The 13,367-nt window shown below is 53.6% G+C and overlaps 3 protein-coding genes across 3 annotated transcripts; 2 read left to right on the top strand and 1 right to left on the bottom strand.

Annotated features, from left to right (window-relative positions):
* Positions 1 to 125: 125 nt before the first annotated feature.
* LOC131915380 (transmembrane reductase CYB561D2) lies at positions 126 to 2,797 on the bottom strand. Its single transcript, XM_059268577.1, has 4 exons — positions 2,653 to 2,797; positions 2,101 to 2,254; positions 1,611 to 1,648; positions 126 to 951 (listed from the first exon to the last, which is right to left on the bottom strand). Exons 2-4 carry the CDS (start codon positions 2,225 to 2,227, stop codon positions 448 to 450), a joined length of 669 nt encoding a protein of 222 aa, XP_059124560.1. The 5' UTR covers positions 2,228 to 2,254; positions 2,653 to 2,797; the 3' UTR covers positions 126 to 447.
* Nprl2 (NPR2 like, GATOR1 complex subunit) lies at positions 2,565 to 6,392 on the top strand. Its single transcript, XM_059268576.1, has 11 exons — positions 2,565 to 3,070; positions 3,752 to 3,843; positions 3,921 to 4,089; positions 4,241 to 4,349; positions 4,721 to 4,857; positions 4,950 to 5,047; positions 5,165 to 5,201; positions 5,312 to 5,405; positions 5,480 to 5,597; positions 5,829 to 5,971; positions 6,056 to 6,392. Exons 1-11 carry the CDS (start codon positions 2,993 to 2,995, stop codon positions 6,121 to 6,123), a joined length of 1,143 nt encoding a protein of 380 aa, XP_059124559.1. The 5' UTR covers positions 2,565 to 2,992; the 3' UTR covers positions 6,124 to 6,392.
* Positions 6,393 to 8,408: 2,016 nt separating this feature from the next.
* Zmynd10 (zinc finger MYND-type containing 10) lies at positions 8,409 to 13,154 on the top strand. Its single transcript, XM_059268578.1, has 12 exons — positions 8,409 to 8,637; positions 8,887 to 8,995; positions 10,535 to 10,651; positions 10,743 to 10,796; positions 10,905 to 11,042; positions 11,141 to 11,229; positions 11,323 to 11,423; positions 11,713 to 11,885; positions 12,107 to 12,232; positions 12,315 to 12,436; positions 12,545 to 12,670; positions 12,762 to 13,154. The coding sequence occupies exons 1-12, from the start codon at positions 8,546 to 8,548 to the stop codon at positions 12,835 to 12,837; spliced, it is 1,323 nt and encodes a 440-aa protein (XP_059124561.1). The 5' UTR covers positions 8,409 to 8,545; the 3' UTR covers positions 12,838 to 13,154.
* The last annotated feature ends 213 nt before the right edge of the window (positions 13,155 to 13,367 follow it).

The raw sequence follows: 13,367 nt of genomic DNA on the forward strand, positions 1-13,367 counted from the left end.
AGGGTCCACACCTCACCAGCTGCCCACAGTCTCATGGTAATGGCCTTAGCGAGAGCCACTCCCAGCTCGACTCTGCTCCTCCCAGCTCGGCTCTGCTCCTCCCAGAAGTCTTCCCAGTTTGGGGGTTTGTTTTTATTTTCAGTTTTTTGTTTATTTTTCTCCATGATTTCTGGCCGTACCAGTACAAATACAAGCTGTATGGCTGGGGAGACAGTGTTGCAACCCCAACATCATCCAGACACATGATCCATGTTCCCCTGGGTTGATAGTAAGAAAAGGAAAGGGAGGCACTCTAGCGTGAGGAGCAGAAATGTTAGAGGCCTACCCCTGAGTGCCCTAGTACCTGAAGTGTTCCCTGACCCCATCAGCTAAGAGCATCAGGCAGGTTCCCAGCCCCAGGTCCTACGCTGAGATGCAAATCCAGGTTTCCTTATGGCTGGGAAGTGCTCATGGTTGGATCCTCTTGCGGTATAGGTAGGCATTGCTCACTTGGTTCATGATTACCAAACTGGTGAGGACGGGGCACAGCACAGCCAGGTACCAGGCAACGCCAGTGACAGCAGCAGTGAACCAGAGTGAGCACATGCCCAACAGGAGGCTGGCACTGCCCAGCAGGTAGCCCACCAACCCAGAAGTGGCATGGTAGAGTTTCAGCTTTGCCAGGGGCCATCGAGGCAGCAGCTTGGGGTAGAGCAGCCCCACACCACCTGAACACTGCAGACCTGCCCACAGCACCGCTAACAGCCCTGTCTGCCCGTGTCGGGTGGCCAGGTGTGCTTTGCCAAGCTGCTCTTTGTGGAGGATGACAAGACCTAGACCCAGCAGAGCACAGAGTAGGGCTAGCAGCTGAAGCACCCAGTGGCAGCGTGCCCGGACCTTCCGTGAGAGGGAACGCAGCAGTGAACTCTCCGGAGAAAACATGAGGAGTGCCTCAGTCATCAGGAAGGAGAACTAAGGAGACAGAGAGACTCAAGTGAGGATGTTATAAGCACTTTAGATAACCCTCCAAGCAGGTGCAGTTGGCCCCATCCTCCTTCATTCCCTTCCCCAAGGACAAAATGCTGCATTTGGTGAGACGGTGGAAGGCCCTGTGTGGGGCAAAATGTCTGCCCTGAGTAGTTAGGGACAGCTGCCTCTAGACTTCTCTCTAGGTACTTTTCTGAAATGTCACCTCTGCTACGTTACCCGGCAAACAAGGTTTGAGACGTGGCAGTTATAAATGATTCACAGCTTTGTTTGCCTCCCATGAGGCTGGATACAATTTCTTGGCAAGAGCTGTCCACATGGGTGCACTGTTTCAGGGAAAATTAGATGCATCACCATAAATTAAGGTTTTCAAGGACAGAGCAATCTCCAAATGCAATCTCTCAGCTTCCTGGCTGGAGGTGAGAGAAGCCTCATTTTGTGCTTGGGTGAGCTTCACCCATCTGTCCTGGGTCTTCCGTTTTTCAAGCCTTGGATATATGTCAGAGGCAGTAGTTGGAACATGCAACTCCACTAAACTGGCCTTTTAATAATAAATAATAATAAATAAATGCCTTCAAGAATTCTGAGGGTCACCACCTATGCCCACACTCTACCCCAAAAAGCTACCCAGATCCACTACTTACAGCCAGTGACATAAGAACAGGGTGCCAGGAGAACAGACCTAGAATGAGAAGAGGAAGCCTCATGGAGCTGAGGGAAAAGGAACCAGCATAACCATCCCTACAGGCTGAATGTGGGCAGCCCATCCATCACCTAAAGAGGCAAATGTGAGTCCCCTCTTGTAACAAGCTCATCTTACCCACCCCCTATTCTCTTCCTGGGACAGAGAGCATGCCCTACCACTCCTCTGGTAGCTCCTTCCTCCAGCATCTCCCTGAGTCAGGAATGAAATGCCAAGTCCAAGAGAAACCATGTACTCTCTGAAGCTTGGCCAGGCTGCCAGAGCCCCCACACTGATCTGCTCTCCCCAGGAGTTAAATACTGCCAGCACAGAACATTCCTCAGCCAGCCAAGCCTGTTCCCACGAGTTAAGCCCATCACTTAACTACTGCCCCTATTCCCCCAAGAAAAGTGGCTTTCTACTTCCCATAGTCAACTATGAATTCTACTTACTGGAGCCAGGTCTGGCAAGTACAGCCACAAAGATGGTAAAGCCCAAAGCCACAAGGTGGGCTGCAGCCCCAGAGGCAGTGCGCAGAGCTCGGTAGATGTGCGACTCCGTCTCCACAGAAAGGGCCATGGTCAGCCCAGCTGATAGCTGTACAGCCTGAAAGCATCGTAGGCGTTGGCAAGGGTGCCCACTGTCCACGCCTCTCACTGGGGACAGTAATTCAGGGCATGAATGCCACCTTTTTTCGGAGGAGTTATGACAGAAGCAGAAAAAGTCGGCACCAAGAATAGTCCCAACTTAACAGAGTCTACCTGTCAAACACCTGTATTTGAAGTGGTACTGATCACACCGGCCAGGTGGGATGCGTAAGGACACGTAAGACTACAAATCCCAGAATGCAGCACGTCATCACTAGTTGGAACGGAAGGCGTGGAGCACTACGGGAATTGTAGTTCCCAGCTGCTTTCCTACCTAAGCGTGAATCTCTTTACACATTGCCTCCCCACGTGCACCTAGCACGCTGTATCTCCACTGTAGAAATTTGCCTTCCTCACCTGCTTCTCAGGTTCGACACAGTGACTTCCTCCAAAATAAACTGGACTCCTGGGCCCGCCAGCCGCGCCACCGCTCCGTTAAGGAGGCGCTTCACTTCCGGGTGTGTTGTCCACCCACCTAAGACTTCCTGGGACAAGCCCCCTTCCATCCCATCCAGCGCCAGCCACGCCTCTGAGTCGCGCCGCGCAGGCGCTGTTGAGTTGACGGCTCTTGTGGTTTACGCTCACAAACCTCTCTATCCTAGCCCAGGCCTCTTTCTCTTTTTGACAGGTGTTCCCAGGAGTGGAGGCGACCACCGCACGAAAGACAAGGGACTACAGACTTGGGACGGTCAGCGCCATGGGCAGCAGCTGCCGCATCGAATGCATATTCTTCAGTGAATTCCACCCAACGCTGGGACCCAAAATTACCTATCAGGTGCCTTCCACACTCCCGGGACTGGACGAGGAGAGGGATGCTCTATGGAGCTCAGCTGGCTGCCTGGAGGGGTTGTGGGTCCCCGTGCTGCATCCAGGCATGTCATTCCATTCATAGATAACCTTGAATGGAGAGGATACACAGAGCCAGGTCTCTGGTTCCTAGTAGGGGAAGGAGATTTGCCACATAGCAGTTTTTGTGGCAAATCAGGCTATAGGATTCAGGGAGGTGACAGGTCTTGTCGGGTTTAGATGATCCAAGAGAATCACTGGATTGAGACACAAATGATGCATAAAACTTAGGTGAGAGCCGGGCGACTGTGGCGCGGGCCTTTAATCCCAGCACTCGGGAGGCAGAGCCAGGCAGATCTCTGTGAGTTCGAGGCCAGCCTGGTCTACAGAGTGAGATCCAGGACAGGCACCAAAACTACACAGAGAAACCCTGCGAAAACAAACAAAAGAAACAAAAAAGTTAAATGAGAGTAGAAAGAGTATTGCAGGCAGTGGGAATAATGAATGCCAAACCCGGGAAGCTTTCCAAAACATAGCGTGTGTTTGGAAACACAAAGGAGTTGTATACTGGGTGGATGAGGGAAAGAAAACAGTAGGGGACTTGTGCCTGGGGTGGGATGTATAACCATCCCAGTGTCCACTGAGGGACTCTCGTCACTGCCCTCCCCAGGTCCCTGAGGATTTCATCTCCCGCGAGCTGTTCGACACGGTCCAGGTGTACATCATCACCAAGCCCGAGCTACAGAACAAGCTTATCACTGTGTGAGGTCTTAGTCGGGTGGGAGCAAAGGGGTCCCAGACTGGCTTGGGGGCAGGCTGACTCTGCTCTACCCATCCAGCACAGCCATGGAGAAGAAGCTGATTGGCTGCCCTGTGTGCATTGAACACAAGAAGTACAGCCGCAATGCCCTCCTCTTCAACTTGGGCTTCGTGTGTGATGCTCAGGCCAAGACGTGTGCCCTGGAACCCATTGTTAAAAAGCTGGCTGGCTACTTGACCACACTGGAGGTCTGCAACACTGTGGGCATGGGTGCATGGCAGGCCCAGTTGGGGAAACTGTTCCTGTGTCTCCAATCCCCAACCTCCAACACCTAGCTCAGAATGCTGACAGCTGGGGGCTCTGAGGTATACTCAACCGTGTTGTCCATGTTCTGTCCAGCTTGAAAGCAGCTTTGTGTCCACAGAGGAGAGCAAGCAGAAGTTGGTGCCCATCATGACCATCTTACTGGAAGAACTAAATGCCTCTGGCCGGTGCACTCTACCTATTGGTATGGGCAGCCTCTACTGGGACACTATATGATAGAGGAAGGATGGGAGAGTACAGAAATGAATACAGCCACTGCAGGAGAACAAGATTCTTGGACAGACTGGTGGGCAAGAAATAGCCACGGGTTGAAGCAGTGATGTCTGAGGGTTCAGTATATAATGGGGTGGAGGGGCAGCCAGCAGAATTCTTGAGCACTACTTGGTGGCTACATTCTTCCCCCCTCTCTGGGCCTTGGTTTCTTGCTCCATAAAACAGAAGGAATGATGCTCCCAGGATCCACCTGCCTGCCTCAGCTAATGCTAGGAGAGTCAGGAAGTACTTGAGGCCCCTTGGGAAAGATGACACTGAGGGTATGGGTGGGGTCCCCCGCAGATGAATCCAACACCATCCACTTGAAGGTGATTGAGCAGCGGCCTGACCCTCCTGTGGCTCAGGAGTATGATGTGCCTGTCTTTACCAAGGACAAAGAGGATTTCTTCAACTCGCAGTGGGACCTTACCACACAGCAGGTGTACCGGCCCTCTCATGAGTATTATCACCTTGGGCTGCTCACACCCTTAGCTGCATCTCACCCTTGCTGACCCTGCCTTGCTCTTGACAGATCCTGCCCTACATTGATGGATTCCGCCATGTCCAGAAGATCTCCGCTGAGGCAGACGTGGAGCTCAACCTGGTGCGCATTGCCATTCAGAACCTGCTGTGAGTGGAGATCAGTTATGCCCATTATAGGCCGCCAGTCAGAGGGGAGCCGAAGGACCCCGAGTATGGGGGTGGGAAGACTGGTGTTTGCACATTAAGCATTTCTCTTTCCCCCAGGTACTATGGTGTCGTGACACTGGTATCCATCCTCCAGGTAGGTGAGTCTGGGATACAGTTAGGTAAAATGGGAACCATATGGCTGGGCCAGATCAAGCCCGACTCCCAAGCACGTCATTCAGGTCCTGTGCCCTTGCTGTGTTCTAGTACTCCAATGTGTACTGCCCAACACCAAAAGTCCAGGACCTGGTGGATGACAAGTCCCTACAGGAGGCATGTCTGTCCTACGTCACCAAGCAAGGTAGTGGCAACCCCTGTGGGAGACCGATCTGGGGAGGACAAGGCCACCTAGGAAGCTGACCCTGGCACCCACAGGACACAAAAGGGCCAGTCTCCGAGATGTATTCCAGCTGTACTGCAGCCTAAGCCCTGGCACCACTGTGCGAGACCTCATTGGCCGCCACCCCCAGCAGTTACAGCACGTGGATGAAAGGTCAGAGGGGGTCATTCTCAGGCTTGCACGGTGGGGTGAAGTGTCTTGAGTCTCCCCGGAGGAGCCTCGAGTCAAAGAGGAAGCAGGAGATTCCCAATGAGTATAGTGTGTGGCCTGCTAGTCCAGGCAGGTTTCCTGGAGATGGTGAGCGTGGAGGTCACTCCAGCCCATAAGGCACTGAAGGAGAGGCTTGGCTAGGGTATCAACTCTCTTCCCCAACCGTCACTTCAGGAAGCTGATCCAGTTTGGGCTCATGAAGAACCTCATCCGGAGACTACAGAAGTATCCGGTTCGGGTGGCTCGGGAGGAACGGAGCCACCCTGCCCGCCTTTACACAGGCTGCCACAGCTACGATGAGATCTGCTGCAAGACAGGTGGAGGCCGGCGGGGCCGGCAGGGGCGGTGAGGGCTGACTGGCCGCGCCAAGGCTGCTCACCTTGCCTCCCTCACCCCACCAGGCATGAGCTACCACGAACTGGATGAGCGACTAGAAAATGACCCCAACATCATCATTTGCTGGAAGTGAGGCCGGCTGGAGCAGAATACTATGGCTACTTGCCCCTACTAAGCCCTCATGGGTCCAAGACACGTAGGCTAGTACATACGGTCTGGGAGGTGATCCTCGGTTTTGTACATAAAGTCACCCATTTCATCCTGTGGAATACTGAGTACTGCCTCAGCCAGCCACGGAAGAACTGTGAATGTGCTAGCCATGCCAACTGGCCTGGCCTGGCTGGAGTGCCACCTAGTGGACAGAAATGATATGGACAAGTAAACAATAAGGTTTTGGTTTGGTCTGGTCTGGTTTGGCTTTTGTTTTATTGGGGGGGAGAGGGGAGGGGGAGAGGAGTTGGGGGGTAGGGGAGTGGGGAGGGACTGTTGAGACAGGATCTCACTGTGTAGCTTTGGCTGTCCTGGGATTCACTATGTAGTCCAAGCTGGCCTTCAACTCTGACTGCCTCTTTTTTCTAAATGCTGGGATTAAAGGCATGCACCACTATGCCTGGACACACCTAGGTTTTTAATGTGTGTGTGTGTGTTTATAGGGGGTGAGGGTGTTTTTTGAGACAGGATCTTATGCAGCACAGACTGGCCTGAAGTCTGCTGTGTAGCAGATGACCTTGAACTTCTGATTCTCCTGCCTCAGTCTCCCTTGTACTAGGAGTGTAGACTTACGCTCCCACAGCTGGGGATGAAAGCCAAGGCTTTGTGAATGCTAGGCAGGTACTCTACCAGATCAGCTATGACCACAGCTCTGGGCCTGTAAACTGAAAGATAGAATCAGATGGGAGCAAAAGACTGTGGATTAGCTTGTCTAGAAAGACCTCACTCGGGAGACCTCGAGCTGAACCTTGCAGGAGTGAAAAGAGTATTCCAAAAAAATAAGTTGGAAACCCTAAAGCAAGGACTAACTGTGGTAGTGCATTCTTAGAATACCAACACTCAGGAGGCTAACATCGAGAACTGCTCCAAGTTCAAGGACAGCGTGGACTATATAATGTGTTTAAAGCCAGCCTGGGTGTCTTAGTGAGACTTGTCTGGAAAAGCCAAAGGAGTCTGTGAGGAATTCAGGGGAAGCCCACGAGGTTGGAACATGGAAACAAGCACAGTGGTGCCCACCCGAAACCCCAACACTTGGGAAGCTGACCAAGGAGGAGGAAGATTTGGACCAGCCCTGGCTCTCTAGTGAGCTCCAGGTTGGCCTTGGCTATATGAGGTCCTGCCTCAAAGAAAGAGGAGGGGTGTTGGAGAGATGGCTCAGTGGTTAAGAACACTACTGCTCTTGTAGAAGACTAGAGTTTAGTTCCCAGCACCCATGTGTGACAGCTCACAAGTGCCTATGACTCCAGGTCCAAGGGATTCGATGCCTCTGGCCTCTGGGTGTAAGCATTACAGCTCGGATGAAAAGGTATCCTGGCAGCCAAGGAATACCACAAAGTCACACTGCACAAGAAACCACACACAAGAGGTTTATTGGGAGGGAAAACAGGAATGGCTGCCTCTGCTGGAGCAAGAAAGGGCAGCAAACCGAACAGGATACAGGGCTTATTTAGAGCATCTTGGAAAGGGGGTGGAAGTCTTCAGGGTGGAGATTGGTGGGATTTCATGTCCAGAGAGTGGGCTTTTTACTCTGTAGAGTGGGGTCAGGGTCCAGCAGTTAAGAGTATTCTGTGGGTGGCACCTGGAAGTTAGAGGTCCTCAGGGGAGGGGCTTACACTGGGCACCTGCACACGCGTGCACACGTGCACAGACACAAACATAATTTAGAAATAAAAGAGGAGGAGGGGGACAAAAATTGAAGCACAGAAGTAAGAGAAGGGGTGAGAGGTCCTTCAGAGCAGCTGGTGCGCGCTGTGGTCTAGTATTTGGGGTGCCAAAGGTGCAGGGCCATCCTCAAGGGAAGAATGTTAGGCGTACATCTTTAGGACTCCTGGCTGCCGGGCTGAACACAGGGACACAAGCCTTTAATTTCAGCACTAAAGAGACAGAGCAGAGGCCCGTGGATCTCTATGACTTGGAGGCCAGTTTGATAGACAGGGAGTTCCAGGCCAGTCTGGGTCACAAAGTAAGAGCCTGTCTCCAAAAAAATGAAAGACTCGGTGGCTGGGGAGAGTCCAGGGTGCAGGTACGCCCCCATTTGAGGCTAAGACACTGCAGCAGCAGGTGGTGAGGATCCGAGTTACTCCATAGCTGCTCCTGGCCTGGGGAGGTGTGGCGAATGTGTCTCGAGTCTCGGGCTGCTAATTGGCAGTGAGGTGGGCGTGGCAAGCGGGGCGTCAGAACGACTCTACGCAGGCGCCAAGCTCACTGGTTCCCATGGCGACGAGGACCCACGCGCCCCAACGGCTTAGCAACTGTTCTGTCCCAGACTTTGGTCCGGCCACTGGAGTCCGTCAGTTTCCCCATTCCGACTGCTGCCCAAAGCCAAACGAATCCTGGCCCACGGCATGGGCGACCTGGAGCTGCTGCTGCCTGGGGAGGCTGATGTGCTGGTGCGGGGCCTGCACAGCTTCCAGCTACGGGAGATGGGATCTGAAGGGTGAGGCAGCGGCAACAGGTGGGGTCTCCCGGTCTGTTAGTGGAGGACCTTGGAACTGACATTGGAGAAGGGGTTGCCCAATGTGGAGGGACCTCCAGGCGGGAGGCAAAGCTCTTTGAGATAGAAGTGTATGGCTTCCGACGCCCCTCTGGCCTCAGGACTGGATCACACAGAGCAGTAGATCCAGCCCCCACCCTCACTCCCGTTGTACATTTGAACACCCGATATACACACATCCCTTCGTGGCAGGTGGAATAAGCAGCATGAGAACCTGGAGAAGCTGAACATGCAAGCCATCCTTGACGCCACTGTCAGCCAGGGTGAGCCCATCCAGGAACTGCTGGTCACCCACGGGAAGGTAGGTCAAGATCACGGATCCCTGCCTTCCTACCACTCTACCTCTCGGGGACACTGGGCACCTGCTGTTCCTTCTGGCCTGGTATGCCTGTCATTCCTAAGTGGGAAAGAAGAATGTGTTAGGTTTCTCGACCTGTAGTCCAGGCTGCTGTTAGCTCCCTGTTTCTGACCCCACGTGTGGGGATTGCAGGCAGGCATCACGATGCCTGGCTACATTTCCTGTTGTATCCTAGGTGGATATGAGGGTTAATCAAAGAGACAGTCGTGGGTTCTAGGCTAGCATAGGCAGTAGGGGGAGCACCCAAGTGCTAACGTCACCCTGAATTGACCGTGAGACCAAAAGAGATCCTCACTAAAGAGCAAGTGGGGTTTTCAAAATGGGAAAAGTAGCCTTTCTGACATAAGAGGAGAAACCAGGAAGACGCCTGTGTTGTTGGTTATTTTTGCTCTTTTGCAGGGGGTTGGGGGGAACTGCCAACCAACTCCCAAATTAATCACACGTGGAGGCTTATTCTTACTTATAAATGCCCAGCCATAGCTTTGCTTGTTTCTTGCCAGCTTTTCTTAACCTAAATTAATCCACCTGCCTTTTTCCTTTGGGCTTTTCCCATTCTTTTACTCCGTGGCTGGCTGTGTAGCTGGGTGACTGGCCCCTGATGGCCTCCTCCTTCTCTGCCACTTCTTTGATCTTTCCTCCTCCTTTTTTTCTCCTTCTATATATTCTCTCTGCCTGCCAGTCCCGCCTATCCTTTCTCCTGCTTCATTATTGGCCATTCAGGTCTTTCGGATGTTTTAGACAGGCACAGTAACACAGAGTTAAACAAATGCAATATAAACAAAAGTAACACACCTTAAAATAATATTCTAGGGGCTGGAGAGATGGCTCAGAGGTTAAGAGCACTGACTGCTCTTCCAGAGGTCCTGAGTTCAATTCCCAGCAACCACATGGTGGCTCACAACCATCCGTAATGAGATCTGGCGCCCTCTTCTGGCCTGCAGGCATTCATGCAGACAGAACATTGTACACATAATAAATAAATAAATCTTTAAAAAAAAAAATAATATTCTACAACATGCCTCGCTGGAGGAGGGGCCAAGGGTGGGGCTAGTGTGCGGAAAGGGGTTTCCCTGCAAGAAAAAGGCAGAGCTGGGCACTAGGGGGTGGTCTAGGAATAGGGGACAGTAAAAGGTCAGTGTGAGGCCACAGCACACAGCACCTTGGCAGGCCAGGTGACAAAGACCAGAGTGAAGACATGAAGAGGGGGTGGGCCTGGAAGAAATGCCTAGGTAGAGAGGGTGAGAGGTGCAAGAGAAGCAGTAAAGGTCGCTCGCGGGACACGGGGCTGATATCCCTTCGGAGATACGGAAGCAACAGGAAATGAAGGTCTACAGTACAGCAGGGACTTCGAGGGTACTTTGGAACTGGGGAGTCTAAGGGTCTAAGGGAGCTAGAGAGCTAACCTGGGCTAAAGCAGGGACAGGAGAGCTGTGAGGCCAAGGTAGGTCCAGTTCCTCTCTATTCTTCCCCTGCCCTTCCCAGATCCCAACCCTGGTGGAAGAGCTGATTGCCGTGGAGATGTGGAAACAGAAGGTGTTCCCGGTGCTATGCAGGGTAGAGGACTTCAAGCCTCAGAATACTTTTCCCATATACATGGTGGTGAGCTGGGCCTTCAGAGGGTCCTGAACCATGAATGATAGCTACCAGCCCCTGTCCCTGCCTCACAGCCCAGCCCTATCCTCTTTGGCAGGTACACCATGAGGCCTCCATCATCAATCTTCTAGAGACAGTGTTCTTCCACAAGGTGAAGCACTAACCCTGCCAAGAGGCCACTTCTGTGAGCCAGAACCTGGTGGGGTATATCTGCGGGGAAGGGTATCAAATCCTGAACTATCCCCTCCCTGAACCCCAGGAGGTGTGTGAGTCAGCAGATGACAAGGTATTGGACCTCGTGGACTATTGCCACCGAAAGCTGATACTGCTGGTGGCCCGGAATGGCTGTGGTGACCCATCTGAGGAAGAACGGCCCCAGGACAGTACCCCTATGCAAGTAAGCTAAGGTTTCCTGGAGGTGGCAAGCCCCCGAAGTGGGTGCTCTCAGGCCTCCACAGGTGAGGTGAATCTGTGTACCTGTGTTCCCATTGCCAGGAGCTGCAGAAACAGGCCGAGATGATGGAATTTGAGATCTCACTGAAAGCCCTCTCGGTCCTTCGCTACATCACAGATTGCGTGGATAGGTGGGCCACCCTCCAGGGCCTGGGGAATATGATAAAGGGCCCGCAAGACTAGGCCTGTAGCTTCTGCTGACTCCCTCTTACTCCTACCCCTAGCCTTTCCCTGAGTACCTTGAACCGCATGCTCAGTACTCACAACTTGCCCTGCCTCCTGGTGGAGCTACTGGAGCACAGTCCCTGGAGCCGGCGGGAAGGAGGTAAGGCCTTCTCCCACCTGCCTACGGCCTAACTGGCTGCTTCCAGAACATCCTTCAGGGTTAATGGAAGTGGACAGCTGGACAGCATGCGCATTGAGGATACCGGGATGCCTCACCCAAAATGGGGCTAGATTTTGACTCTGAGGCAGGCCAGTCCTGTGGACTCACCTTGTTCTGAAGAGTCTGGTGGCCCAGGTTTCTAACCTGGCCAGGCAGTTCTCAGTCCTCCAGTCCACACACGCAAAGAGAACGCAACGCCTACATCCAGTGAGCTGCCTCTCCTCCCCAGGCAAGCTGCAGCAATTTGAGAATGGCCGCTGGCAGACAGTGGCCCCCTCAGAGCAGCAAAGGCTAAACAAGGTGGATGGGCAAGTGTGGATCTCGCTGTATAACCTGCTGCTCAGCCCTGAAGCCCAAGCCCGATACTGCCTTACAAGCTTCGTGAAGGGACAGCTGCTTAAGGTGGGGAGCTCAATGACCCTACCATCCCCACCGCCACCCTTCCCCACCCCCACTGCATCCCTGCCTGTCCCTGTCCTCTTTCCGTAATTGGGCTTCAGGTGACATGAGAACTGGTGAGCCATAAACCCTCCAAATGTCCCCAGCCCAACTTAGGGACTCCGTGTTTCTTGACCCTCTGGCCAGAACCTGTCTTACAATGGCCTTCCCTGGATACCTTGCAGCTTCAGGCCTTCCTCACGGATATACTACTTGACCAGCTGCCCAACCTGGCCGACCTGAAGGGTTTCCTGGCCCAGCTGGCCCTGGCTGAAACCCAGCCCCCTAAGAAGGACCTAGTGTTGGAACAGGTAGGCACCTAGAAATGTAGTTGCTCAGGACCATGGTCCACTTTGCCAGCTCCTTGCTCTCCTCTCCATTACGTTCTCTTAGATCCCAGAAATTTGGGATCGGCTGGAGCGAGAGAACAAAGGCAAATGGCAGGCTATCGCTAAGCACCAGCTGCAGCACGTGTTCAACCCCTCAGATCAGGATCTTCGCCGGCAGGCACAGAGGTAAGGTCTGCTGCCTGCCTGAAGATGGATGCATAGGACGTGGTGGGAGTGCTTCCGTGCACCGCCGACCTGTCAGGTCCATTCAGCTCTTCTTGGCCCCTCCCCCAGGTGGGCTGAAACTTACAGGCTGGACGTCCTAGAGGCCATAGCTCCAGAGAGGCCCCGCTGTGCTTACTGTAATGCAGAGGCCTCCAAGCGCTGCTCCAGATGCCAGAGTGTGTGGTATTGCTGCAGGTAAGGGGATCCTAGGACCTTAGTCCCCCTAAGCTCCAACGCTGGGTCCCCCCACAAGCACTGCCATCCTCATGCAACCCACCCCCTGCAGGGAGTGCCAAGTCAAGCACTGGGAGAAGCACGCCAAGACATGTGTTCTAGCAGCCCAAGGTGACAGAGCCAAGTGAAGGCTGCCGCCGCTGAGGGCCGACGGAGGAGCTCACCCAGCATGTGACTCTGAGCCTCCAGAACTCTGCCTGGTCCCTGTCAGACCTCAATTTCCCTGGTGGTGAGCACAGCTGAGTCAAGTTAAGCTGCAAACCACCGCCACCCGACATACACACAAGCAAAGACTCTTCACTTCCTGCCCCACCCAGCGAATACGCAGAGAACAGAACTAGGCCGCAGTATCAGCAAACTGGCAGGCAGGGTTGGGGGGCGTAAGCAAGGGCCGGATGTGGAGACCCTCTTCCTTTATCTCAGTAAAACGGACTCATGAAATGCATCAGTGTGGCGCTTTGCAGTTGTCGCTGGGGACGGGGGAGGGGAGATGGAGCGAAGACTGGAAGACTGGGAAGGGGCTCTTTGAAAGCGCCCACCCCTGTGCCCCGCCCCGCCCACAAGTCCACACTGTCAGCTCGCCTCGGTTTCCATTGCGTTCTCCTCTGCTCTTTCCCGCCGCCCTGCCTTGATTCTGGGGGCGGTGCCGAAGTGGCGG

Source organism: Peromyscus eremicus, chromosome 7, assembly GCF_949786415.1.
Source record: "Peromyscus eremicus chromosome 7, PerEre_H2_v1, whole genome shotgun sequence".
Lineage (NCBI taxonomy): Eukaryota > Metazoa > Chordata > Mammalia > Rodentia > Cricetidae > Peromyscus > Peromyscus eremicus.